The 27238-nt window shown below is 43.5% G+C and overlaps 1 protein-coding gene across 6 annotated transcripts; it reads right to left on the bottom strand.

Annotated features, from left to right (window-relative positions):
• CCR4 (C-C motif chemokine receptor 4) lies at positions 1 to 27238 on the bottom strand. 6 transcript variants are annotated; one of them, XM_081527129.1, is made up of 3 exons: positions 26988 to 27238; positions 13452 to 13604; positions 1 to 2482 (listed from the first exon to the last, which is right to left on the bottom strand). In XM_081527129.1, exons 2-3 carry the CDS (start codon positions 13453 to 13455, stop codon positions 1353 to 1355), a joined length of 1134 nt encoding a protein of 377 aa, XP_081383255.1. In that variant the 5' UTR covers positions 13456 to 13604; positions 26988 to 27238; the 3' UTR covers positions 1 to 1352. The 6 variants fall into 6 exon arrangements, with proteins under 6 accessions (XP_081383255.1, XP_081383256.1, XP_081383254.1 ...); XM_081527130.1 differs by having other exon boundaries at positions 13452 to 13599; XM_081527128.1 differs by lacking the exon at positions 26988 to 27238 and adding an exon at positions 26606 to 26676.

Genomic DNA, 27238 nt, shown 5'->3' with positions numbered 1-27238 from the left:
TTTATTTATTGTCTTTTATTGTATTTCTAGAAAGGCAATATCAATTTACCCTGTTAAAAATCACCTTCGGAAAATAAATTTTCTGGAAATGCATTCTTTATAAATGGAAAGCATGCAATAATATGTAAATTTACAGAAGCATTTTAAACTGGTTAACTCGGGTAGTAGTTTGCAAAATACGTTTTGTTTTTGGAGCAATTACAGATATCCTTAGACTTTGTAAGTCTTAATTCTGATTAAGGCTGTAAGAACAGAGATTTCTCTTAAGGATTAATTACATAATTAAAATGACTTGTAAGAAGTGACTGATGGAAATTTTGAATCATCCAAAAGTTAAAAACCAAGGCCAATATTTTAAAAGATGACACTTTTCACAATTCCAAATTTTTTAAAAGTCATTTTTATGCCATATCAGCATTAACTTTTAGTGGATTATTTCTGCCTTACTTGATGGCAGGCACTTTGCAATGATTAAGGAAGCATCATCTTACTTGGTTAGTCCTCATTATTTTTGGTTTTGAAGGAAATGTTTGTAAATGAGTAAAAGACCCCAAATAAATGTATCTGGGCCTAGGTATTATTTCTTAAATTTGAATACTCATGTATTAATGAAAATAAAACACACCACAAGCATATGAAACTGTGTTTGAATTTCCACAAGTTACATTTAGATTTGTTAATGCCTTGCATTTCATGTTTAGAAATCAGACCGTTCTAATGCCTTCTTAACCTTATACTTGTTAGGAGCATTGGAAGTTTGGCTTTCATTAACAAATAATCCTTCACAATAAAAGAATCCAGATCCGATTTCATTCCTTTACTATTCGTTTCTGCAGACACCTGGCTTCTTGGAGTACACCGTGCTTCAGATATATGATTAGGAAAACACTGGGACAGTATGCCAAAGTTTTTCTATATTGTTTCACAGAAGCTAGTAGAAGTTTAAAGGCCTCATTTTCACAGCAAGAATTAGCGCTTTACTCCCCTACTCAATTCTCTACAAACCCCTCTAAAGAATCCCATGAGTTCAGGTTGGAAGGGACTGGTCTTCCCTTTCCAAAATCATCTCTCTCCTCACTGAAGCATGCTCAGAACCCTCCTCAGGTTTATTCATCCCTGTAGGAAAGCCTGGCGCAGCAAGGAAGGATGCCTCGGTCCAGGTGAACTCTCGTCACACTGAACTTGTACTTGGCAGGAAGAAAACATGACTGCCCGGTGAGAAGCCCTACTTTTTGCAGTGGATGTAATTCTTCTTGTCCCCTGTACTCTCTCAGGAAACTGTTGCTTTGATACAATTTCAAATAAGCTCTCAACTTGGGAAGCTTATTAACTGTTTCTTGCGTTTTCAGTTTTTACAGAGCATCGCGGAGATCATGGTCCACCGTGGACTGCGTGTAAGATGAGCTGGGGGTGTCAGTGTACATTGGGAGGAGTCGACAGTATTGGCAGAGCACCAAAGTGCCCCGGCAGGTTTTGAAGAGCTGTACAATGTACTTGCGAAATTTCTCCCCCAGGAAGAAGTAGATGACAGGATTGAGGCAGCAGTGAACAAAAGCCAGGGTCTCTGTGGTCTGAATGGCATAGTCCAGGTGTCGCTCAAACGTGCAGTCCTGCAGGACCTCCAGCTCCACCAGGGTCTCCAGGAAGAGCACTACATTGTAAGGGGTCCAGAACCCCAGGAAGAGGACCACCACAGCAAAGATCATCTTCACTGCCTTGTTCTTCTTCTCATTTTTGCAGTGCTGCAAGGTCCTAATGATCATGGAGTAGCAGAACAGCATGATCCCCAAGGGGATCACCAGCCCTAGAATGTTGATCTCCAGGGAGCTCAGGACCTTCCACCTCGTGGAGTTGAAAGAGTACTTGGTTTTGCAGTAGGTGTGGTTGCGCTCAGTATAACACGTGCTGAACATGAGGCCTGGGAGGGAAGCGACCACAGCCACTGACCACGTGGCCACGCTGGTGATGACCCCGTAAGTCAAGGTCCTGGCTCTCAGGGAGAAGACGGCGTGCACGATCGCCAGGTACCTATCGATGCTCATGAGTGTGATGAAGAAGATGCCGCTGTAGAAGCCCACCAGGTATATCCAAGAAATCAGCTTGCAGAGGCCAAGCCCGAACACCCACTGGTCCGCAGCATAGTAGCCCCAGAAAGGGAGCGAGAGCACGAAGAGCAGGTCGGAGATGGCGAGGTTGAGCAGGTACACGTCAGTCATGGACTTGAGCCGCTTGTACTTGAACAGGACCAAGACCACCACAGAATTTCCAAGCAAACCAAAGAGAAAGACCAAGGAGTAAAGTGGGGGCAGGAAGAGCTCCCCAAATGCCCTGACGCCATCCTTGCTGCAAGGCCTGGGGATGTTTTCATAGAGATAATAACTGTTATAGATGCTTTCATCCAGGGTGGTGTCTGCTATATCCGTGGGGTTCATTTTCAGATTTACAGGCTCCTCAAGGCAGGTCTGAGCCCAACCAGAAGAACCTAATGAGGGGAAGAGCCAACAGATTTCTATAAGAACAGAAACAAATCAGAACGGTGCTGCGTGCCGAGCACAGCTGCTTTGCCCAAATCATCAGACACTCTTCCCAAGCTTCCAGCATTGAGGGGCTCAGGTCTTTGAACTGAAGAGCCGTGCAGCCAAAGTGAAGTAATCCTGCCCTTTGGAGGCAAGACAGATACCAAATTCCAGCTCTGCCACTTTCCCTATCCCTCTGCTGGGAGCTCTGGTTCTCCCATTTGTAAGCAGGAAAAGTAAAACCTTGTTTCAATGAAGTGTTTTTCAAGGATGTATTTCTGAAGGCTACTCTGGCATTTACTGAAATCACTCACAGAAATGACAAGACCAGATGACCTGCTCAACAGTACTGCACCCAGGGCCTTTCTGACATGAAAGCAAAGAAAAAAAAAAAAAAAGATACAAAATCTATGCATGTTTCCCCTTCAGATTGTAATGCCCCAAATTCAGAGATGACTTAGGTAAATCATCAGGCTAGAAAGGAACCAGGTTGACCTCTTGCTTTTGTATGAAAACTCTAACTCCTTCTGTGCGCTCTGCCCTTGACAAACTTCAGAGCGCATTCAATCCCAGTCATGTGTTCCTGTTCTCACACCCCTTCCAACAAAAACCTGGTATTCCAAGCCAAATTACCATACTGAGCCGTGGTGTAGATGACTCACGGAAGTCTCAGAGAAGCTGTGTCTTCCAAAGGCCCCACAGCCACACAGAGAATGTATTCTTTGGGCCCCAAGTCCCAGTGATGCGCCGCAGGTGAACAGGTCTGGGAGGGTGAGGAGGTGGGGCTGGGGGCTCTGATGTATGGCTCTTGCTGGTTTCCATGGTGTAAACCCTCCCACCATGTGTGTGCACTAAGTCCCTTCAGTCATGTCCTACTCTTTGCAACCCCATGCACTAGAGCCCACCAGGCTCCTCTGTCCTTGGGATTCTCCAGGCAAGAATACTGGAGTGGGTTGCCATGCCCTCCTCCAGGGGATCTTCCCAACCTAGGGATCGAACCTACATCTCCTGCACTGAAGGCGGATTCTTTACCATTGAGCCACTGGGGAAGCCCAAACACTCCCACCATGGCCAAGGTCAAATCACCAACTGCCCCACAAAATTTCTGAAGATTTAACAATCAGCTCCTGAGCGCTGGTGTAGGTGGGCCCCAGCACACCACACCCAAGTCCTGTGTTCGCTCTGGAGCGCTGTCTTACCTGGAATGCACCTGGACTCCCAGGCTGGGTGGCTGGCCACTCCTGGGCCAATCTGACACTAAAGCAGCAAATGTGTTTTCCAGGCCCTATGGAAGGTGGCAGTATTCAGTTGGATAAATTGAGGGACATTTTTGGTCTTTTCATCAGAACTGCATATAAACATCAATTTTATGCACAAATCCTATCCGAGTGGCAATTAGCAGGATAGATCTAGAAAAGGCACATCACAGCCAGAAATAAAACATCTACCTTCCCAACCACCCTCATTTCTTATCTAAACTTGCAGATGAGGTTACAATCTTAACCTTACACACACGCTCACAACCACCCTCATTTCCTATCGAAATTGGCAGATGAAGAGGTTAAAATCTTCTGAAAGTCACACACATGTCCACATGTGAATCAGAGCAATGCAGGTGGCTTTCTGCCTCAAGGCCACCTCTCCTTGCATCCTTCTTAGTGGCATCCTGATATTCTTGATCAAAACCCTATCACATTGTTCAGTAATTCAACATACATGCCCCATCTCCCACTCTGACCACCACACACCCAAACACCCAAACTATGTGTTTCTCAACAGAGAGGTTTTGATTTATTCCTGCAAAGGGATGCCAAAGACCTGGGGCATCACAGGTTCTCAAAAAAAAAAAAAAAATTGTGTTAAATGATTATCAATTCAAATTAAACGAATAACAATTCTGGTCTATCGCCATCATTTCACTAGTGAAAATGAAAGGAATAAGAGAGGCTGAGGTGTTAGGAAATTATCAGGAGAAGAAACAGAAGTCGACACAGCTGGTAAATGTCTGGAATTATTCTGCAGCCCTTATTTGGCTGGTGTTTCTTGAGCTGGGAGTCTTGATAGAAGCCAGAAGTGGAAAAGTATATATGTTGAATGAAAATTAACTGTGTGTTCTGAGCACATGGCTTAGGCCAGATGTGTGCGGGAGGGGAGCACTGTTAAGTATGTGAGAGCCAGTCAGATGAGGGCCAGGAGGGCTGTGTGTGAGCAGTAAGGACAGGTGCCAGCAGATGAACCAGCAGAATGACCGGGATGCCCAAGTGACCAGCTGGCTGCATAGCCGGGCAGCTTTCAGCACTTCCAAAACCCACACACCTGTGGACAGAGCAGCACAGGGTCCGAGGACCTAAGCACCCCACACCGTCTGCCCCCTTACCTTGCTTTTCTGAAAGTGGTTCCAAGGCAGGTCTGTGAGGCAGTGCCCGACTTGCTCGAGAAGCACCGCACTAAAAAAGACAGGTGCCTTTGAAGGGCGCGTGGCTTCCTGTGACACCAACTCTGCTCCTCACCCATCTACATACGCTGAGTTCAAGTGGGGTTTTTTGATAGAAGTAAGAAGTAGAAAATGAGTGACTCTTAGCTTGGGTTCAGGTTAGTCACTCATTTCCCCAAACTGAAAGCTGGGAAGGTTTGCACTCTGCTAGATGAGGGAAGTCAGTTTTTCAAGAGAGAAACTTTTTAATGTTTTAAAATTTGTTGGATTTTTAATTTACATTTTTTCCAGTTTAGCTGGCTGTGTGCAGTAGACATGACCTTTATATTCTGGATCAACGAGCTGCTTCTTATTTCCCCATCCTGAATGCACAGTCACCAGCAATCAAGACATGCCACGATATGTTCTCTAAACATGTGGGATCTGAGGAGGTCAGAGTGAGAAGCCAGATTTATTTAAGAATAATAGTTAGGAGCAGGGAAGTGTATTCACATGTGTGTGTCTGGCAGTGACACGGAGGCTCTGGTCAACCATATTCAATAACTGTCCTCAGTCTGGTGTAAGTGACATGACAACATAGCTCCAAGCCCCTCGCACAACAGGAAGGCCCTTCCCCCAAGCCTCTTCTACTTAGAAACGGCAGAGCTTCCCCTGGACGGTGATCTTGGCTGAGAATTTCTTCGGGTTCACCTTCCAGTCACAGCCAAGGGGCCGACATTGATTGAGTTTTTTCTATATGGTGCCCTTGCCCCTGCCAGCTCTCAGTTAACTGTCTCCTTCTGTGTGTCTACAGTTGCTTGGCTCTTTGGTTCAGCTTTTTTTAAGAGCCATAAATGTCATTTTTCCTGAGGAAGTTGCATGAATAAGAACTGAAAAATTGAACTAGAGTGGTGTTTATCAACCTTTTTTAATCACCCCATCCCAAGGAGTCTTTTCAGACATTTTTTTCGTCATCACCTCCTCATGATATATGTTTTTTCTTTTTTTTTTGCCACGTCATGTGGCATGTGGAATCACAGTTCCCCAATGCAGTCTTAACCACTGGACCACCAGGGAAATCCTCCACAAAATATTTTAATACGACATATAAATAGGAGAGTTCCCTGGTGGTCTAGCGGTTAGGGCTTTCTATTGCTTTCACTGCTGTGGCCCAGGTTCAATCCCTGGTTGGGGAACTGATATCCAAGATGCGCGACATGGCCAAAATAAATAATAATACCACAGATAAAAAGTAAATATGCTTGTTATATATATATATATATATATATGCTTTATGCATAAAAGAGTAAGATTTATTTAGGGTAGGGGAGTTGCTTCTGGCTTCTAATGGGAAGAGACGGGAAATGCTGCTTAAAATCCTACCGCACACAGGGCAGCCCTCCACGATGGAGTCACCCAGCCCGGAAGACCGGCAGTTCTGAGGTTGAGGACTCCTAAGCTAGAGCAACGTTCCCACAGGTAAACTGCAGAGCCAGATGCACAGAGATTCTGTAAAAGGGAATGGACAAAGAAGCTTGGGGAATGTTGGGCTTGGGCTCAGGTTAAATGCTGAGTCTGGTACAGTTCCTTATTGTGGTGCTTTCCTAGTGCTGATGTTACCACGAACTCTGGAAGCAGATAGAGTAAAATATCTCAGGATATGTTATTGCCAGAGCTGACACCAGACCCGCGGACAGGAACTAACTCGTATCTTTAAGTCACAGGGTCCAGAGACAAGAAAAACAAAAACCCACATGGAACCAGTTGGAACCAAGACGAATCTGATCTCCAGCAGCCCTTGAGTCTCATTCTGCACTGATTTTACTATATCAGCTACTAAATGACACCCTTGCCCCCAGCCATGGCCCAAAGTTGTGCCATGTTGGGAAGAAGCTCCTCTAAAACAGTTCCCACTTCTCCATTCTCGGGCCATTGAATCAAGCTTGTCCTGCATCTGTCTCAGCTTTGGTTTAGTCTCTGGCTGCATGAACCTGAAAGGAGTGAGAACCTTCCCTGTTGAGGTGGGGGGCTCAGCTGGGCTAGGGCCCCAGTAGGGGTCCATACGAGCCGACTGGGTAACAATTTGACAGATACATGGACCCCCAGTATACAGAGTAACCTATAAAACGGACATATTTTTAGAAATGCAGAGCCTGAGGAAGGTTCCACCGTGGAATTAGAAGCCTTGAGGGGCGAGTTGCCCTGGGCAAGGCCATCTGAGTGTGTTGTCTAAGTCTCTGTGGACCCCTCCATGGAGGGGGAGAAGTGATGAGGTTCTAGAAGAACTGGTGCTATCTGGATGTCCAAATCGTCGTCAGTGGTAGTTGGTCATTATGGGTCCGGAGATGGTCCCTTAAAGCCAGCTGCTGCTCCCTTGACTGACTGGCCATGTGACAGGCAGCTGGCCCCATGTGTGAGTAAGTCAGAGCTCTGAGTCTGTGCTGGCTAGGGCATACATCTGCTCAGTCTGGGTCTGGATTTCAGGGCCACCGTGTATACCACATAAACCTCAATTTTATCTGTAAAAAAGGGAGTGATAATGCATGAAGATTGTGGGAGGATTAATGAGCCAAAGTTGGTAAAACACTTAGCATGGTGCCTGATCCAGATATGTGTTCAAACGGCACCAGCTGTGAAAATTAGTAGGCTGCATAAAACACACAGGAATATATTAGCTTCATCTCTTGAAATGGCTGAGCCTGGCATGTTTCCCTTAGCCGTCAGTAGGAATCCAGAAAATATTTTGATTTAGACTCGGTGGGCCACAATCAATTTTCACAATCACAGTCAGTATTCAGGTTAAAAGCAGGTTTCAGGTTTCCAGGTTGCAAAGGTTACTGTTCTGGAGAAAATCATTCTTCAGGTTTGCAAAGTAATAATGATACTGTCCTGAAGAAACATGAAATAGGTTTTCCCTCCAGTAAGGGTTTCAAAACTAAACAATATTCCCACCCCCCATACCCCCCCACCCTCACAAAAAGGATCACATTTTAAGAACCCATAGAGGGGAGGTAGTGCATTCAAGGCAACACAGCCAGAGACACAGTGCATTTCGTGGACAAAATCTTTTATTGAGCTGAGTTTCTGAAGCCTGACCAGAGAGAAGGTGACCAACAAAACCACCAAGTGCAAACCGTTCTCCAAAGCAAGGTGGTAAGTCTCACAACACAGACCTTCACTAGGAACCAAAGCAATAGCGTGAGACTACTGCGCCCCCTGGTGGACCAAGCCTTGAAAACTTCAAGACCAAAGATAGCCAAGTACAATCGCCACAGCCATGTACGGGACCCGCAAGTCTGACGCTGGAAGCTAAAAACTCCCAAGGCCTTCAGGAAGAGCTCCATGAACCTCTGCTGCAGAGTAGTGGTGATAAAACATCCAGGATCTGATGTCAGACCTGCAACTTACAGCTTATAACGAGAGGAGGCTGCCAGGCAGGGCCACACGGCAGGTGGACCCAAGGACAGAGTAACATCAAGTTAAGAGTTGTAGGGAGCAGGTTTATATATGGCAAGCAGGTTGGGATCAGTTAGTTTTCAAGAGTTCTCTGGCAACTAAGTTGAGAAACTTTTGTAGGCTTGAGACAGAAGGGTTGTCCCTAGTCATCTGGTTCCCAAGCCACAGGACAATTAGGGCTGGTTCCTAGTGATCCCAGAGTACATACAAGAGGTTGATAGGGGAAGTGACTGCAGGGTAGTATAAATGACATGATAATAAAATACCATTTAACCAAAATTGTGGTCAGAGGTTTCCCTGGCAGTCCAGTGGTTAAGACTCCAAGCTTTCACTAGGAGTGCAGGTTCAATCCCTGCTGAGGGAACTAAAATTCCACATGCTGCAAAGCGCCACTGAAAAGCAAAACATGACTTCCCTGGTGGTACAGTGGATAAGAGTCAGCCTGCCAATACAGGAAACACGAGTTCGATCCCTGGTTCGGGAAGATTCCATACGCCACAGAGCAACGAAGCCTGTGCACAAGTACTGAGCCAATGATATAGAGCCCGCAAGCCCCAACTACTGAGCCATTGTACTGCAACCACTGAAGCCCGTGGGCCCAGAGCCTGTGCTCCATAACAAGAGAAGCCACTGCCATGCGAAGCTCCCATGCTAGAACTGGAGAATAGCCACTGCTCATTGCAACTAGATAAAGCAAGGCAGACCCAGCACAACCAAAAATAAACAACAAATAAAAAAGGTTTGAAAAGAAGTATGCAATGAAGTAAAGAGATGCTTTTATAAAGTGTAATACTGAATAAGTGAGATTTAAGCACAATTCTGTAACAGAACAGAAATCATACCTGGCTCTGCTTGTTGGAATAAAGGAAGGCTCCTGAAAACAGCTGATATTTGCCAATCGTGTTTGCCAAATGAAGGCACCAAGTAAGGACTGACCGGCAAGGCTAAGGAAACAGTGGGGTCAGAGGCAAGGAATGGAGAAAGGGTAGGAAACCTGTTTGGGACGGTGATGCTCAGCGCAGGAAGTGGGGATGGACATTGATCATAATTGAGATCCAACAAAGGCTGAAGTCATCACTGACATCAGCCTTCTCTGAAATAAGAGAAACCATAACCTCATGGATGCTTTTCTTTCCAGCTGTGCTCTACCTCTGAGCACAGTGATGCGAACACAATGAAGGCTCCAGCTAGCAGAAGCTCCTGGGAACACCCCATGGGGTAGTCAGCTTCCACTGCCGTGTTTTCTTTTGAGCTCCTGATGGTTTTCTTCTGCCCCAGAGCAAACCAGGGCAGCTTAGAGCCAGTGTGCAGCACTCCTTCTTGGAATTCAACCCTGACAGTTCTTCCTTCACATCAAGCGACGATAGAAGATAACAGCTAATTTCCTCTTTGGATTCAAGGAACTATATATAACACAGAAGTACTGTCAAATTCTGAAAACAAAACCGGCATTATTCTACTATGAACAAATGTATCAGTGAGAAGGCAGGAGGTCAGTGTTCATCAAGGAACAAATCTTATCTCAAACAGATAGACAGAGCCGTCTTACTCCTCCCAGAAGCAACCACTGACATCAGAAGAGACCTGGAGCCTGGAGCCCAGCGACCTCACTCCCACACAGGCGGTCCCCACGTTACAGTTAAGAGACCCACTGAGGGGAAAACACTGCCCAGGACTGTCAGCCAGAGGGTATTTCTAATCGGAGGTGGATTTGTTTCTGGGTGAGGCTCGGACACCCCCCCGTCAACCCCCCAGGGTACCCCCTGGTGCTCCGAGCAGAGTAGGACTCAGCCCTCCCACCAACCTGAGCTTCTGAACCCTAACCTCTGACATCTCCACCCACCAGTGGCACAGAGAGGAGAAAGGAAGAAAAAATATGGTGAGGAGCAGGTAACAATTGAAAGGCTTTGCTCCAGCCTGGCTCAGGTTCACAAAGGTCTTGTCTGAAGGACATGTGGAAGGGTGCTGACTTGCAGCCTCCCAGTCAAGGGAACACCATGGGGGGGGTGGCTTCAGGGGAGCTGGTCATGGCTAACTGCCCCCTTACTGCTCCACACTGACCAGCAGGAGGCGCCAAACACCCACCACCACTCCCGGCAGCCACCTCAGCAGCACAGCTCCTCCGTCAGTTCCCTTTGCTTCTGCTTAGCAGTCTGGAAGAAGCTGTGAGAAAGCCAAACACTGGAACAGGCTGGCGAAACACTCCTGCCTTTTCATCTTTGCTATACCTATTAGTAGAAATATATATGTAATCATTTGATTTATGAGTGTGTTGAACAATTCCTCAGTATGGAGGCCAACTGCAATGACTTTCTTTCAGAGACAGACTTTTTACATTATTAGGAAGCCCCCCAAATACTGTCTACCACCCCTCCAACTCCCACCCCCAGCAACTCGACGCCCACTGGTGATTTTATAGTTGTTTAACCCCGGGAACTAGCATAAAAAAAAAAAAAATGGGACACTGTTGATGGGCTGCAGAGTCTTCACGGAGCAGCCTAGACTCTAGAGAGGTCCCTTCCATACTGGTAGATACCAACATGTTCCATCAGTTCTTCAGAGCATACTAGATACTCCTTTCCTCCTCCAGAGCAACTACCACCCAACACACATTGCTGTTTTTCAGTCACTAAGTCGTGTCTGACTCTGTGATCCCATGGACTGTAGCATACCAGACTCTTTTTGTCCTTCACTATCTCCCGGAGTTTGCTCAAATTCATGTCCATTGAGTCGGTGATGCTATCTAATCATCTTTTATCCTCTGCCGCCCCCTTCTCCGTTTGCCTTCAATCTTTCCCAGCATCAGAGTCTTTTCCAATGAGTCTGCTCCTCACATCAGGTGGCCAAATATTGGAGTTTCAGCTTCAGCAATACTTCTTCCAATAGGATTTCCCAAGCAAGCATACTGGAGTGGTTTGCCATTTCCTCTCCAGGGGATCTTCATGACCCAGGGATCGAACTCGAGTCTCCTACACTGGCAAGCAGATTCTTTCTACTGAGCCACCAGGGAAGCCCCCCCAACACACATACAACCCACCAAATCCTGTCTCTGGAACAGCCAATTCCCTCCAACCCTGACTTTCTATCTATAAGTCAGCCCTCTCTCCTTAACTCAAAGTTCGATCCCTCCTTGTTAAACACAGTTGGGATACAAAATATAAAATACAGGTTTGCATATTCAAAGGGAATATTTTTATTTGACCATGTGAATAATTTTGGAAATGACAGTACATTCAATATAAGCAATTTTAATACTGCCATCTTTTTTGTTTAATACTGCCATCTTACATTTCAAAGAGGCACTAGAGAAAAGAGTATTATGGGTGTTTTTATTACAGAGAAATGGTTTACCACAGCCCTCAAGAAGCTGCATGGGGAGTCACCATGAGGACAGGAGTTGTGTTGTGTTCCTTTAATGGACTGGGACCTAGTGGTATGGAGTTGACGGTAAGAAAGCAAAGGATTAATGAGGAAAAGAGGAATCATGACAGAGCAGCACGCAGGAAGCCTCCTGTTCAACGCTTCCTAACAAAGCAGGAAAAAACCTCATTCCTGCAGCTCTAAGAACCCTTAAGGGGGGCCTGTGGAGGCAGGTGGTGGCCGTGGAGACTGGAAAACAGTGCAGACATGTACCTTGGTCTGTTGCTGCCATCTTCTTTTGGTCTAGTGTAAAAAGAGAAGGTGAAAAATCTCTCAAAAAATAATGGCTCCATGCTATGCTAAATAATGGAGCCTTGAGCTGCAAAACCCAGGGCTTTCAATAAAGAAAAACAAAACTGTTTAGAAGCAGTTAGGAGAACCCCTGGGCCATATTCCCTTAGAGTTACACCCTCCTCAGTGTTCCCAGATGTCAAAACACTATCTCGCCCATCTCTTAGGAACAGATATCCCTCTCCTCCCGCTTCTCTTTCCTCTGGCCTCCTTGAGTCCTGCCATTTCCCTGACATTCCACATCAACACTCAGTTCCAGAATCTGCTTACACATTAGCACCACAGGGCTAGGAGCTGGGATGTACCAAACCTTCCTAAGTGCCAGAAGTCAATGTGGATAAGGAGATGAGACAGAAAAGACCGAGTGTGTGCATGCATGCATGCCAAGTTACTTCAGTCATGTTCGACTCTATGACCCCACGGACTGTAGCCACCAGGCTCCTCTGTCCATGGGATTCTCCAGGCAAGAATACTGGAGTGGGTTGCCATGCCCTCCTCCAGGGGATCTTCCCAACCCAGGGACTGAACCCACGTCTCGTGTTTCCTGCGTCACCTGGAAAAGACTAAGTATTTACCTTATACTCACAATGCCACCGTGGTTCTCTCGTGCTATGATATTTGAGAACACTTCAAGATAAGGAGTGACATATAGTATAAAATAAAATGCATTTTTAATCAGAAAACACGTTTCATACATTATCTATGGTACTTAAAAATGTCATGTCAAAAATTAACTTTTGTTCTTTTCTGAAAATATGTAAACATTATGTAACACAAAATGATACTGTGAATATTTTGTTCAATACTTTGTGTTATCAAACAAGAGCATGTGTGTGAGCGTGTGTGTGTTCCTGTTTACATACACTTTTGGGTGCAAATACTACATAAGCAGTACTCACACCTACACAATGACATAATGTAATAGAAAACCTTATGTAATATCCACAGAACAACACTGTATCTGCATCATAAAAGCCCTCCTCCTGCATACTTTTTTTTTTAAATGGGGCTCATTTTATGTTATGGCATATGCACCTATTGTTAGCAGTTCTAATATATACTTACCTGAGTGTCTTGGTTTATTTAAGGAAAAAAGAAAGAGATGTTGTGATCAGTAACACAGTGCTTGAAAAGGATCACTCGTATATAATTGAGAAGTGGGACTGATTTGGTCAAAAGCGTCAGTCAAGCTATATTAAACATATTTTTACATACAAAACTGGTTTTAGAATTATGAGAGTGAAACAAAGAAATGCATTTTCTATGTTGAGCATAACTTATATCATTTATTCATGAGCACAAGCTTCTAACCAACTACTTGCAAATAAGGAAATAACTAGAGTATTTAAACTCACCCATTTAATATGTTTTTAAAGACTAGCTTCTTTCAGCTTCTCTAAGCTTCTGTTTTGTGCTTCAGCTTCTTCTGCTTCCCCCACAGTTGAAGGCAACTCCAAACTCATTGTCACATCCTCATCTGCATACTAGGGCCTCTCGCGGGTTCTGTGCTATGAAGTAACGTAACCAGCTTTTCAGTTCAAATCTATTTTATATCTAACATTTAAATTCAGTTTAGAATTAATTTGGGGAATCCAAAGAATATTACCATTCTTAAATATGTGAAAAATTTACATGTGAAGAAATATTCCTTCTCATGAAGTTAAGTTTCAAAATTCTTACCTAGGGATGTGCTCAAGACAATCACCAACAGTATCACTCCCTCCCACCTTACCATTTAGCAGTCATAGTTTATTATTACAGAGTTTGTAACGTTTGGGGAGAAATACTACTGTAGGTTAAAACCTAGAAAAATTCACGTAAGTAGTTGAATGATAAAGATTTTACCTTAGCTGTTGTGTCCATAGGACAGATCCTGACTATTATTTTTGCACCCAAGCTAGAAATTAGTGCTTCATTCTGGCAGTCATTTTAAGGGCCACACTCTGATGATATGCATGTACAGTCTTTTCATCACAGAATTTAGAAAAGTTAAAAACAGATATAATGTACTAATTTAAAATATACTGTCTTAGAGGAGCCTGGTGTGCTCCTCTAAGAGGAGCTCCTTAGAGGAGCCTGGTGTCCATGGGGTCACAGTCAGTCACAACTGATCACACATGCATACACACAGAATCATGTATTTTATACATATATGATGGAATATATGATTCTATATGATATACAGCTTAAATTTGTAAAGATTATTCAGGAAACTGGATGTGTTGTATTTATATATATAGTAATAAATGCATATATGATCACATATAATAAAGTGATAGATAATAATTAAAAATTAAAATATACTGTCTTTCATGTATCAGTTCAGTTCAATCGCTCAGTCGTGTCTGACTCTTTGCAACCCCATGGACCTGCAGCACACCAGGCTTTCCTGTCCATCACCAACTCCTGGAGCTTGTTCAGACTCATGTCCATCGAGTTGGTGATGCCATCCAACCATCTCATCCTCTGTCATCCCCTTCTCCTCCTGCCTTCAACCTTTGCCAGCATCAGGGTCTTTTCCAATGAGTCAGTTCTCTGCATCAGGTGGCCAAAGTATTGGAGTTTCAGCTTCAGCATCAGTCCTTCCAATGAATATTCAGGACTGATTTACTTTAGGATTGACTGGTTTGATCTCTCTTTCATATATACTGAAAATCATATATGAACACTAAATTGAATACCGATATTGAGCCTCTTATCTTCTGAGATGGTCCACACTCTGTGGAGTGTCTCTCTCCCAGGGAGGCTCTCATCTTTTGAGATGGATCACATTCTACCTATGGAATGTGCACCTCTCTAAATAAATCCCCTTCTTACCTATCACTTTTGTCTCCCACTGAATTCTTTCTATGACAAGGCATAAAGAGCTTGAGCTTCACTCAACTGACACCAGTTCTGGTTCTGGAGGAACTAAGGCCCAGGTGGAAGATGGAATGATGACACTGACCCTCCTGACTTCAATCAACTAAAGCTTGGACTCTGTTGACCTTTGCCCCAATTCCACGCTGAATTCCCCTCTGCTCAAGCTCCTTCATGAATATGCACATAGTCCTGGTTTAAAAATTACCTCCCTCAAAAAAATTAGCCAGTTTTACAGTTCAGGGAGCAACTCCCTTGGAAAAAGATCCTCGTTCTCCTTACTTGCAGCAAGTAATAAATCCTTCTTTCTCCCCACTGCCCTCCGCCAAATTAGTATTTCTTTACATCAAAGATTCCTCAATATATAAGTGATACTGGTAGAAATTTAAAGTGCACTTCAAATAATTCTTCTATTAAAGGATCTATTTTGGCAGTGCAGTGGTTCTTGGAGTACGGTCCGTGGACCCCTAGAGGAGCTCCAGGATTGTTTCAAGTGGCCCATGAGGTCAAAACTATTTTTATAATACTACTAATAATACCAGATTAAATAATTTTAACTTCTAAATTCTAAAGAATTTGTAGAATTACTCTTGACCCCTGAACAACATTTAGGTTAGAGGTACCCATCGTCTGTGTAGTACTGTTGTATTTACTATTGAAAACAATCCACCTGTAAGTGGACCCACGCAGTTCAGTCATGTTGTTCAAGGGTCAACTGTGTATCTGTTTTTACCTTTTTTCTTCTATGTTCTAAAGGATGTACAATGAAATTTTCCAGAGGCTGCAGATGGTGATTCTGCCAAGTGGTTTTACCTGCCAATGCTTTTGCACCATTAGTGCAAATATCAACATAGTGAAAAAGGCAAAGAACATCTCATTATTATGAACTTAGTTTTGGACTTGCAAATGATCTAAAAGACTCTCTGGTTCCCACCAGAGGGCTCCACATTCCACACTTTGAAAACTGCGGTATTAGGGTAATGAATCTTGCCAGCAGGTGACAGAAGGTGCAATTTAGCCTCTTCAAATTAATCCTAGTCATAATTTAAGATATTTTGAGTTATAAAATGTAATCATGGATTATGCAAAACCTTCTCAGACATATTACAAAACCACAAGCAACAAAAGAAAAAATAAATTGGACTTCACAGGAACTTTTATGCTTCAAAGGTTCAGTTCAATCTCTCAGTCAAGTCAGACTCTTTGCAACCCCATGGACTGCAGCACACCAGGCTTCCCTGTCCATCACTAACTCCCAGGACCTGCTCAAACTCATGTCCATCGAGTTGGTGATGCCATCCAACCACTTCATCCTCTGTCGTCCCCTTCTTCTGCCTTCAATCTTTCCCGGCATCACAGGGTCTTTTCCAACGAGTCAGTTCTTTGCATCAAGTGGCCGAAGTATTGGAGTTTCAGCTTCAGCATCAGTCCTTCCAATGAATATTCAGGACTGATTTACTTTAGGATGGACTGGTTGGATCTCCTTGCAGTCCAAGGGACTCTCAAGAGTCTTCTCCAACACCACAGTTTAAAAGCATCAATTCTTCAGTGCTCAGCTTTCTTTATGGTCTAACTCTCACATCCATCCTGACCACTGGAAAAATCATAGCTTTGACTAGACGGACCTTCAAAGGTTACTATCAAGCAAAAAGACAACCCACAGAATGGGAAAAAATATGTATGTCTGATAAGCAACCTGTATCCAGAATACATAAAAACTCTTACAATTTAATAAGACAAATAATCAAACTTAAAATGAATAAAAGAACTGAACACACATTTCTCCAAAGAAGAGATACAGTTAATAAGCACATGAAAAAATGGTGAACATCGTGAATCATCCGGGAAATGTAAATCAAAACCCCAATGACATACAATTTCATATCCATTAGGATGGCTATAACTGAAAAGACAGATAACAAGTATTGACAAGGTTGTGAAGAAACTGGAACCCTCACACATTACTATGGGAATGTAAAATAAGTACAGTCACTTTGGACAGGAGTGTGGGAATTCCCTCAAACAAAAGCAGTTGCCATATGACCTAGCAATTTCACTCCGAGATATATACCCAAGAAAAATAAAAACATATATCCACACAAAGACCTGTAAATGAAGGCTCAAATAGTCAGAAGATGTAAACAATCCAAATCTCTATGAACTGATGACTGGATAAAAAAATGTATCACCATACAACTGAATATTATTCAGCTATAAAAAGGAATGAAGTTATAGTACATGCTACATCATAGATAAGCCTTAAAAACATTATGGTAAGTGAAGGAAGCCAGTCACAAAGGACCAAATATTATTTCAGTTATACGAGATGTCCTGAATAGGTGGATCTATAAAGAAAGTAGATTGTTACATAGGGTTGAGGCAGAGGAGAGTGAGAGAATGCTGAGTGGCTACTAATGAGTATGCGGTTTCTTTTGGGAGTGATGAAAATGTTCTAAAATTGATTATGACAATGGTTGCAAAACTCTATGAACATACAAAAAGCCACCAAATTGTACATTTTTTAGAAAGATTTAATTGGGGGCAGGAGGAGAAGGGGACGACAGAGGATGAGATGGTTGGATGGCATCACTGACTCGATGGACATGAGTTTGGGTAGACTCCGGGAGTTGGTGACGGACAGGGAGGCCGGGCGTGCTGCAATTCGTGGGGTCACAAAGAGTCGGACACGACTGAGCGACTGAACTGACCTGACCTGAGTTTATATTTGGCTGTGGTTAAGTCTTCATTGCTGTATGTGGGCTTTCTCTAGTTGTGATGAGAGGGGGCTACTCTTTGCTGCGGTGCAAAGGCTTCTCACTGCAGTGGTTTCTCTTGTGGAGTGTGGGCCCTAGGGCACAGGGGCTCCGTAGCTGGGGCTCCCGGGCTCTAGAGCATAGGATCAGTAGTTGTGGTGCATGGGCTCTGTTGCTCCGTGGCATGTGGGATCTTCTCGGAGCAGGGATTGAACCCGTGTCCCCTGCATTGGCAGGCAGATTCTTAACCAGTGGACCATCAAGGAAGCCCTGAATTGTACATTTTTAAAAGTGACTTTTATGGTATGTCAATTATACCTAAATGAAGCTGTTGCATGCACATACAAGTCAGTGCCCTTATTATGACTTTAAGAGACTACGTGATCTACCCTTAACGTTCTAACCTCATTTCCTACTATCAATCCCTTTCTTTCTCCACACTAACCTTTGCCTCAAAGATGCTACCAGGCATCTTTGCATTTGTCACCTCAGGTCCTTTGCATTTGGTTTTTCCTCTGCTTCAAATGTCCTTCTTTCAGATACGTAAATACTCCCATTCCAGCTTTTACCAAAAAATTACTTTCCAAATGAGATCTTCAACTCTTATCCAAATGAAAATTTCAACCCTCTCTGACATACCCTATCAATCCCCATTCTGCTTTCCTTTTTCTCTCTAGCATTTCCTATTATCTAAAATGTCACATATTCCATTTTCTTATTTATTATTTTTATTGAATAAAAAGTTGATTTACAGTACTATATTAGTTTCAGGTATCAGTTCAGTCGCTCGGTCGTGCCCAACTCTTCGCAACCTGATGGACTTCAGCACGCCAGGCTTCCCTGTCCATCACCAACTCCCGGAGTCTGCTCACACTCATGTCCATCCAACCATCTCATCCTCTGTCATCCCCTTCTCCTTCTGCCTTCAATTTCTCCCAGCATTTGGGTCTTTTCCAATGAGTCAGTTCTCTGTATCAGGTGGCCAAATTATTGGAGTTAAGCTTCAGCATCAGTCCTTCCACTGAATATTCAGGACTAATTTCCTTTAGGATTGGCTGGTTTGATCTTGCAGTCCAAGGGACTCTCAAGAGTCTTCTCCAACACCACAGTTCAAAAGCATCAATTCTTCGGTGCTCAGCTTTCTTTATACTCCAACTACTGGAAAAACCATAGCTTTGACTAGACAGACCTTTGTCGGCAAAGTAACGTCTCTTTTTAATATGCTGTCTAGGTTTGTCATAGTTTTTCTTTCAAGAAGCAAGCATCTTTTAATTTCATGGCTGTAGTCGCGATCTGCAGTAATTTTGGAGCCCCCCCAAAATAATGTCTGTCACTGTTTTGTTTCCCCATCTATTTGCCATGAAGTGATGGGACCAGAGGCCATGATCTTAGTTTTCTGAATGTTCAGTTTTTTAATGTTGAGTTCTGAATGTGGAGTGAAAAAGCCAACTTTTTTACTCTCCTCCTTCAGTTTCATCAAGAGGCTCCTCAGTGCTTCACTTTCTGCCATAAGGGTGGTGTCATCTGCATATCTGAGGTTATTAATATTTCTCCCAGCAATCTTGATGCCAGCTTGTGCTTCATCCAGCCTGGCATTTCACATGATGTACTCTGCATATAAGTTAAATAAGCAGGGTGACAATATACAGCCTTGATGTACTCCTTTTCCTATTTGCAAACAGTCTGTTGTTCCATGTCCAGTTCTAACTGTTGCTTCCTGACCTGCATACAGATTTCTCAAGAGGCAGGTCAGGTGGTCTGGGATTCCCATCTCTTTCAGAATTTTCCACAGTTTATTGTGATCCACATCGTCAAAGGCTTTGGCATAGTCAATAAAGCAGAAATCAATATTTTTCTGGAACTCTCTTGCTTTTTTGATGATCTAGCAGATGTTGGCAATTTGATCTCTGGTTCCTCTGCCTTTTCTAAATCCAGCGTGAACATATGGAAGTTCATGGTTCACGTATTGCTGAAGTCTGGCTTGGAGAATTTTGAGCATTATTTTGCTAGTGTGTGAGATGAGTGCAATTCTGCGGTAGTTTGAGCATTCTTTGGCATTGCCTTTCTTTGGGACTGGAATGAAAACTGAGCTTTTCCAGTCCTGTGGCCACTGCTGAGTTTTGCAAATTTGCTGGCATATTGAGTGTAGCACTTTCACAGCATCATTTTTTACGATTTGAAATAGCTCAACTGGAATTCCATCACCTCCACTAGCTTTGTTCGCAGTGATGCTTCCTAAGGCCCACTTGACTTCACATTCCAGAATGTCTGGCTCTGGGTGAGTGATCACACCATCATGATTAGAAATTGGATGATTAGAAATTAGAAAAGGCAGAGGAACCAGAGATCAAATTGCCAACATCCGATGGATCATTGAAAAAGCAAGAGAGTTCCAGAAAAACATTGATTTCTGCTTTATTGACTATGCCAAAGCCTTTGACTGTGTGGCTCACAATAAACTGTGGAAAATTCTTCAAAAGACGGGAATCCTAGACCACCTGACCTGCCTCTTGAGAAATCTGTATGCAGGTCAGGAAGCAAGTTAAAACTAGACATGGAACAACAGACTGGATCCAAATAGGAAAAGGAGTACGTCAAGGCTGCATATTGTCACCCTGCTTATGTAACCTATATGCAGAGTACATCATGAGAAACACTGGGCTGGATGATCATAAGCTGGAATCAAGATTGCTGGGAGAAATATCAATAACCTCAGATATGCAGGTGACACCACCCTTATGGCAGAAAGTGAAGAAGAACTAAAAAGCCTCTTGATGAAAGTGAAAGAGGAGAGTGAGAAAGTTGGCTTAAAGCTCAACATTCAGAAAACTAAGATCATGGGATCTGGTCCCGTCACTTCATGGCAAATAGATGGGGAAACAGTGGAAACAGTGTCAGATGTTATTTTGGGGGGCTCAAAAATCACTGCAGATGGTGACTGCAGCCATAAAATTAAAAGACGCTTACTCTTTGGAAGGAAAGTTATGACCAACCTAGACAGCATATTAAAAAGCAGAGACATTATGTTGCCAACAAAGGTCTGTCTAGTCAAGGCTATGGTTTTTCCAATGGTCATGTATGGATGTGAGAGTTAGACTGTGAAGAAAGCTGAGTGCCAAAGAATTGATGCTTTTGAAATGTGGTGTTGGAGAAGACTCTTGAGAGTCCCTTGGACTGCAAGGAGATCCACCCAGTCCATCCTAAAGGAGATCACTCCTGAGTGTTCATTGGAAGGACTGATGCTGAAGCTGAAACTCCAATAGTTTGGCCACCTGATGCGAAGAGCTTACTCATCTGAAAAGACCCTGATGCTGGGAAGGATTGAGGGCAGGAGGAGAAGGGGATGACAGAGGATGAGATGATTGGATGGCATCATCGACTCAATGGACATGAGTTTGGGTAAACTCTGGGAGTTGGTGATGGACAGGGAGGCCTGGCGTGCTGCAGTCCATGGGGTCGCAAAGAGTCGGATACGACTCTTCAACTCAATAACAACAAACACTGTTTTCCCGTGGCTGTACCAATTTACATTTCTACCAATAGTGTATAAACGTTGTCTTTTCTCCACATCCTCACCAACATTTGTTATTTGTAGACTTTTGATGATAGCCATTCTCATAGGTGTGAGGTGACACCTCATTGTGGTTTTGATTTGCATTTCTCTGATGATTAGCAAAGTTGAGCATGTTTTCATGTACCTGTTAGCCATCTGTATGAACTTCTCAGGAAAAATGTTAATTTAGGTCTTCTCATTTTTGATTGGTTTGTTTGCTTTTTAAGTTGTATAAGCTGTTAATATATCTTTAATATTAACTCCTGTCAAATCATTTGAAAATATTTTCTCACACTCCATAGTTTTTATCATTTTGTCAATAGTTCCCTTTGCTGTGCAAAAGCTTTTAAGTTTAAATAGGTCTCATTCATTTATTTTTGCTTTTATGTCTTTTGCCTTAGGAGACTAATCCAAAAAAATATTGCTATGATTTATGTCAAAGAGTGTTCTTTTTTTTTTTTTTAGGTGTTTTATGGATTCTGGTCTTACTTGTAGGACTTTAAAGCATTTTGAGTTTATTTTGTATGTGGTGTGAGGGAATATTCTAACCTATTTTAAATGTAGCTGTCATTTTCCAAGTACCACTTGTTGAAGACTGTGTTTTCTCCATTATATATTTTTGATACCTTTGTTACAGATAATTGACCATAGGTGTATGGATTCATTTCTGGGCACAGCATTGATCTATAAGTTTGCTTTTTTGATAGTATCACACTGCTTTGATTACTGGAGCTTAGGAGTATAGTCTAAAGTCTAAGAGGGTTATATGACCAGTTTGAAGAAGGTTTGACGGTAAGTGTTGCGAGAGGGCATCAGAGGGCAGACAAAATGAAACTAAAATTACAGAAAACTAGCTAATCTAATTGCACGGACCACAGCCTTGTCTAGCTCAATGAAACTAAGACATGCCGTGTGGGGCCACCCAAGACGGATGAGTCATGGTGGAGAAGTCTGACAGAATGTGATCCACTGGAGAAGGGCATGGCAAACCACTTCAGTATTCTTGCTTTGAGAACCCCATGAACAGTATGAAAAGGCAAAAAGATAGGAAACTGAAAGATGAACTCCCCAGGTCAGTAGGCGCCCAATATGCTAATGGAGATCAGTGGAGAAATAACTCCAGAAAGAATGATGGGATGGAGCCAAAGCAAAAACGATACCCAGCTGTGGAGGTGACTGGTGATAGACGCAAAGTCTGATGCTGTAAAGAGCAATATTGCATAGGAACCTGGAATGTTAGGTCCATGAATCAAGGCAAATTGGAAGTGGTCAAACAGGAGATCGCAAGAGTGAACATCAACATTTTAGGAATCAGCGAACTAAGATGGACTGGAATGGGTGAATTTAACTCAGATGACCATTATATCTACTACTGTGGGCAGGAATCCCTTAGAAGAAATGGAGTAGCCCTCATAGTCAACAAAAGAGTCTGAAAGGCAGTACTTGATGCAATCTCAAAAACGACAGAATGATCTCTGTTCGTTTCCAAGGCAAACCATTCAATATCACAGTAATCCAAGTCTATGCCCCAACCAGTAACGCCAAAGAAGCTGAAGTTGAACAGTTCTATGAAGACCTACAAGATCTTCTAGAATTAACACCCAAAAAAGATGTCCTTTTCATTATAGGGGACTGGAATGCAAAAGTAGGAAGTCAAGAAACACCTGGAGTAACAGGCAAATTTGGCCTTGGAGTACAGAATGAAGCAGGGCAAAGGTTAATAGAGTTTTGCCAAGAGAACTCACTGGTCATAGCAAACACCCTCTTCCAACAACACAAGAAAGACTCTACACATGGACATCACCAGATGGTCAACACCGAAATCAGATTGATTATATTCTTTGCAGCCAAAGAGGGAGACACTCACTACCGTCAGCAAAAACAAGACCGGGAGCTGACTGTGGCTCAGATCATGAACTGCTTATTGCCAAATTCAGACTTAAATTGAAGAAAGTAGGGAAAACCACTAGTCCATTCAGGTATGACCTAAATCAAATCCCTTATGAGTATACAGTGGAAGTGACAAATAGATTAAAGGGGCTAGATCTGATAGACAGAGCGCCTGATGAACTATGGACAGAGGTTCATGACATTGTACAGGAGACAGGGATCAAGAAAATCCCCATGGAAAAGAAATGCAAAAAAGCAAAATGCCTGTCTGAGGAGGCCTTACAGATAGCTGAGAAGAGAAGAGAAGCAAAAAGCAAAGGAGAAAAGGAATGATATTCCCATCTGAATGCAGAGTTCCAAAGAATAGCAAGGAGAGATAAGAAAGCCTTCCTCAGCGATCAGTGCAAAGAAATAGAGGAAAACAACAGATTGGGAAAGACTAGAGATCTCTTCAAGAAAATTAGAGATACCAAAGGAACATTTCATGCAAAGATAGGCTCGATAAAGGACAGAAACGGTATGGACCTAACAGAAGTAGAAGATATTAAGAAGAGGTGGCAAGAATACACAGAAGAACTGTACAAAAAGGATCTTCACGACCCAGATAATCACGATGGTGTGATCACTCACCTAGAGCCAGACATCCTGGAATGTGAGGTCAAGTGGGTCTTAGAAAGCATCACTACAAACAAACCTAGTGGAGGTGATGCAATTCCAGTTGAGCTATTTCAAATCCTCAAAGGTAATGCTGTGAAAGTGCTGCACTCGATATGCGAGCAAATTTGGAAAACTCAGCAGTGGCCACAGGACTGGAAAAGGTCAGTTTTTGTTCCAATCCAAAAGAAAGGCAATGCCAAAGAATGCTCTAACTACCACACAATCGCACTCATCTCACATGCTAGTAAAGTAATGCTCAAAATTTTCCAAGCCAGGCTTCAGCAATACGTGAACCGTGAACTTCCAGATGTTCAAGCTGGTTTTAGAAAAGGCAAAGGAACCAGAGATCAAATTGCCAATATCCGCTGGATCATCGAAAAAGCAAGAGAGTTCCAGAAAAACATCTATTTCTGCTTTATTGAATATGCCAAAGCCTTTGACTGTGTGGATTACAATAAACTGTGGAAAATTCTGAAAGAGATGGGAATACCAGACCATCTGCCCTGTCTCTTGAGAAACCTGTATGCAGGTCAGGAAGCAACAGTTAGAACTGGACATGGAACAACAGACTAGTTCCAAATAGAAAAGGAGTACATCAAGGCTGTATATTGTCACCCTGCTTATTTAACTTATATGCAGAATACATCATGAGAAACGCTGGGCTGGAAGAAACACAAGCTGGAATCAAGATTGCTGGGAGAAATATCAATAACCTCAGATATGTGGATGACACCACCCTTAGGGCAGAAAGTGAAGAAAAACTAAAGAGCCTCTTGATGAAAGTGAAAGAGGAGAGTGAAAAAGTTGGCTTAAAGCTCAACGTTCAGAAAACTAAGATCATGGCATCTGGTCCCATCACTTCATGGGAAATAGATGGGGAAACAGTGGAAACAGTGTCAGACTTTATTTTTTGGGGCTCCAAAATCACTGCTGATGGTGATTGCAGCCATGAAATTAAACGACGCTTACTCCTTGGAAGGAAGGTTATGGCCAACCTAGATAGCATATTTAAAAGCAGAGACATTACTTTGCCAACAAAAGTCCGTCTAGTCAAGGCTATGGTTTTTCCAGTGGTCATGTATGGATGTGAGAGTTGGATGGTGAAGAAAGCTGAGCGCTGCAGAATTGATGCTTTTGAACTGTGGTGTTGGAGAAGACTCTTGAGAGTCCCTTGGACTGCAAGGAGATCAAATCAATCCATCCTAAAAGAGATCAATCCTGGGTGTTCATTGGAAGGACTGATGTGGAAGCTGAAACTCCAATACTTTGGCCACCTCATGTGAAGAGTTGACTCATTGGAAAAGACCCTAATGCTGGGAAGGATTGGGGGCAGGAGGAGAAGGGGACAACAGACGATGAGATGGTTGGATGGCATCACCAACTTGATGGACATGGGTTTGGGTAGACTCCAGGAGTTGGTGATGGACAGAGAGGCCTGGCGTGCTGCAATTCATGGGGTCGCAAAGAGTCGGACACGACTGAGTGAACTGAACTTAGTATGGTAGATCATAGTAATAATGGTAATGAAGATTAGATATAGACTGAGCTTATTTTGGCCTTTTTAAAGATGAAAAGCCATAAATTAATCAATCTTATTCTCTCACACTGACATGAGTAAAATGGATTAATAACAGAACTCTAAAAGATGAACTATGGAATGTTTATATACTCTACTGAGTACATATGTACTATCCTTTTCAATCCTCACAATAACTCTGTAAGGTAGGTTTCTTCATTATCTTCCATATGTTGATAAGGAAATTGAGATACAAACATATTAGTAGCCATGCCGACATCATAAAGTTGCTAAGTGATGGACTCTAGATTAATATCCAATGCCTGAGCTACCTTTTCTTGACATCAGCTTTGGCTAAGAGGGATCAGCTCCTACCACTTCAAGGTCTACAATGGTCCTCCAAGTACCCCAATCTCCCCTAAAAACAAGTGTCAAGTTACACACAAGAACTTGGAGGGACAGAAAAGTAATTATGCTGTATGAAAAATGCCAATCTTAAAAGGCTACAAATTGTATGATTTTAATTTTTATAACCTGTGTGACAAAATTATACAGATTGAGAAAAGATCAGGTGTTGAGTGAAAGGTCTTATCTCATAGGTATACCTTAAGAATACCCTCATGAGGGGTTCAACTCCCATCTCCTTGCTTTCTTTTGAGCCCAAAAGACCATTCTTCCTTTCTTCGAAGCTCCCTACTACAACCCCTACAGCTCCTTCTTGAGGCTTAGCTCTGACAATTCTTCCTTCCAACCAAGTGAGGATTGGAGCCACAGCTAGTTTTCTCTTTGCTACCATAGAAATATACACTATATACAATTTTCTACCAAGTCCAAAGAAGGAAATATGCATTACTTTCTAACTATAAACAAATGCATCAGTATGGAGTCAAGAAGACAGCGATGTGTTCATCAAAGAGCAAATCCAGTCACCTCAAAGCGCATCGACGGTTGATCAATCATTTTCGTACCCTCGGCCCCTACGCGACCCTTCGACACCAAGTAAGACCTGGGCCCCAAAGGCCTGTCCTCACCCCTAGTTCGTCCCCGTACCACACTCAGAGACTCACTGAGGGGAGGAAATGGCCTAGGTCCACAGATCAGGAGAACCGCCACGCCCTGAGCCAGATGCGGGGGAGGATGGGGCCTGGCCCTCACCTGGTCGGCTCTGCAGCCTTCCACAGCTCTGGGGCTGGCGAGGGCCGCCGCCAGGACCCCACAGCCTCCCCTTCCCCACCTCCTTCCACACCCCCCGGTCCTTCCCCTGCTCCCCAGTTGAGTTACCTGTCACAGACCAGCGAGTCTGTAAAGAGACCACATGGCGACGTCGGGCAGTTAACGGCCGTCCTAGCTCTGAGCGCGCGGCTGGCGGTGTGTCTGAGCATGCGCTTCTCTCAGCCAATCAGAAGCAAGGGGGAACTGACGGGCGCCTCTGAGTGGCTAGCCTGAAGGCGCAAGTCTTGCAGCCAATCAGAGCCAGATGGGCTCAGAGCCGGTGGCTCCGTGGGGGTGTGTCCTTTCTTTCGAGGCTAGAAGTTTATCCAGAGCTCCCCAGGAGTGACTTAGGTAGGGGCGGTGGCCTTGTGGCCAGTGAAGGTCAACAAAGAGAGGTATGTCTTGGGGATTCGTGTGGGGCAAGGGCTACAGGAACATCTAGGCATCTCACCATTGTGCTGTCAGGGCTCAGCGCTGTGAGTAATAGGAGGCTGAATATCCAATCCTGAACTCACATTGATTCCTCTGCCATTAAGTGCCCTTCTCGCTTTCCTTCGGAGTTAACCCCAGTTCTTCTTTCAGAGGCCAATGCAGTGCCATCTTCTCCTTCTCCTCTAAGCCTCCTCCAGCCTGGCAGACTCTGATCTCAGGCAGACCAACCTTTAGTCATCCTGCATGGAGACTGCCCTACTATTGTGCCAC

This window comes from Giraffa tippelskirchi, chromosome 9 (genome assembly GCF_054371585.1).
Source record: "Giraffa tippelskirchi isolate mGirTip1 chromosome 9, T2T-mGirTip1v1.2.pri, whole genome shotgun sequence".
NCBI classification, from domain to species: Eukaryota; Metazoa; Chordata; class Mammalia; order Artiodactyla; family Giraffidae; genus Giraffa; species Giraffa tippelskirchi.
The sequence above is the reverse complement of the archived record's forward strand: the minus strand, read 5'-3'. Positions and strand labels throughout refer to the sequence as shown.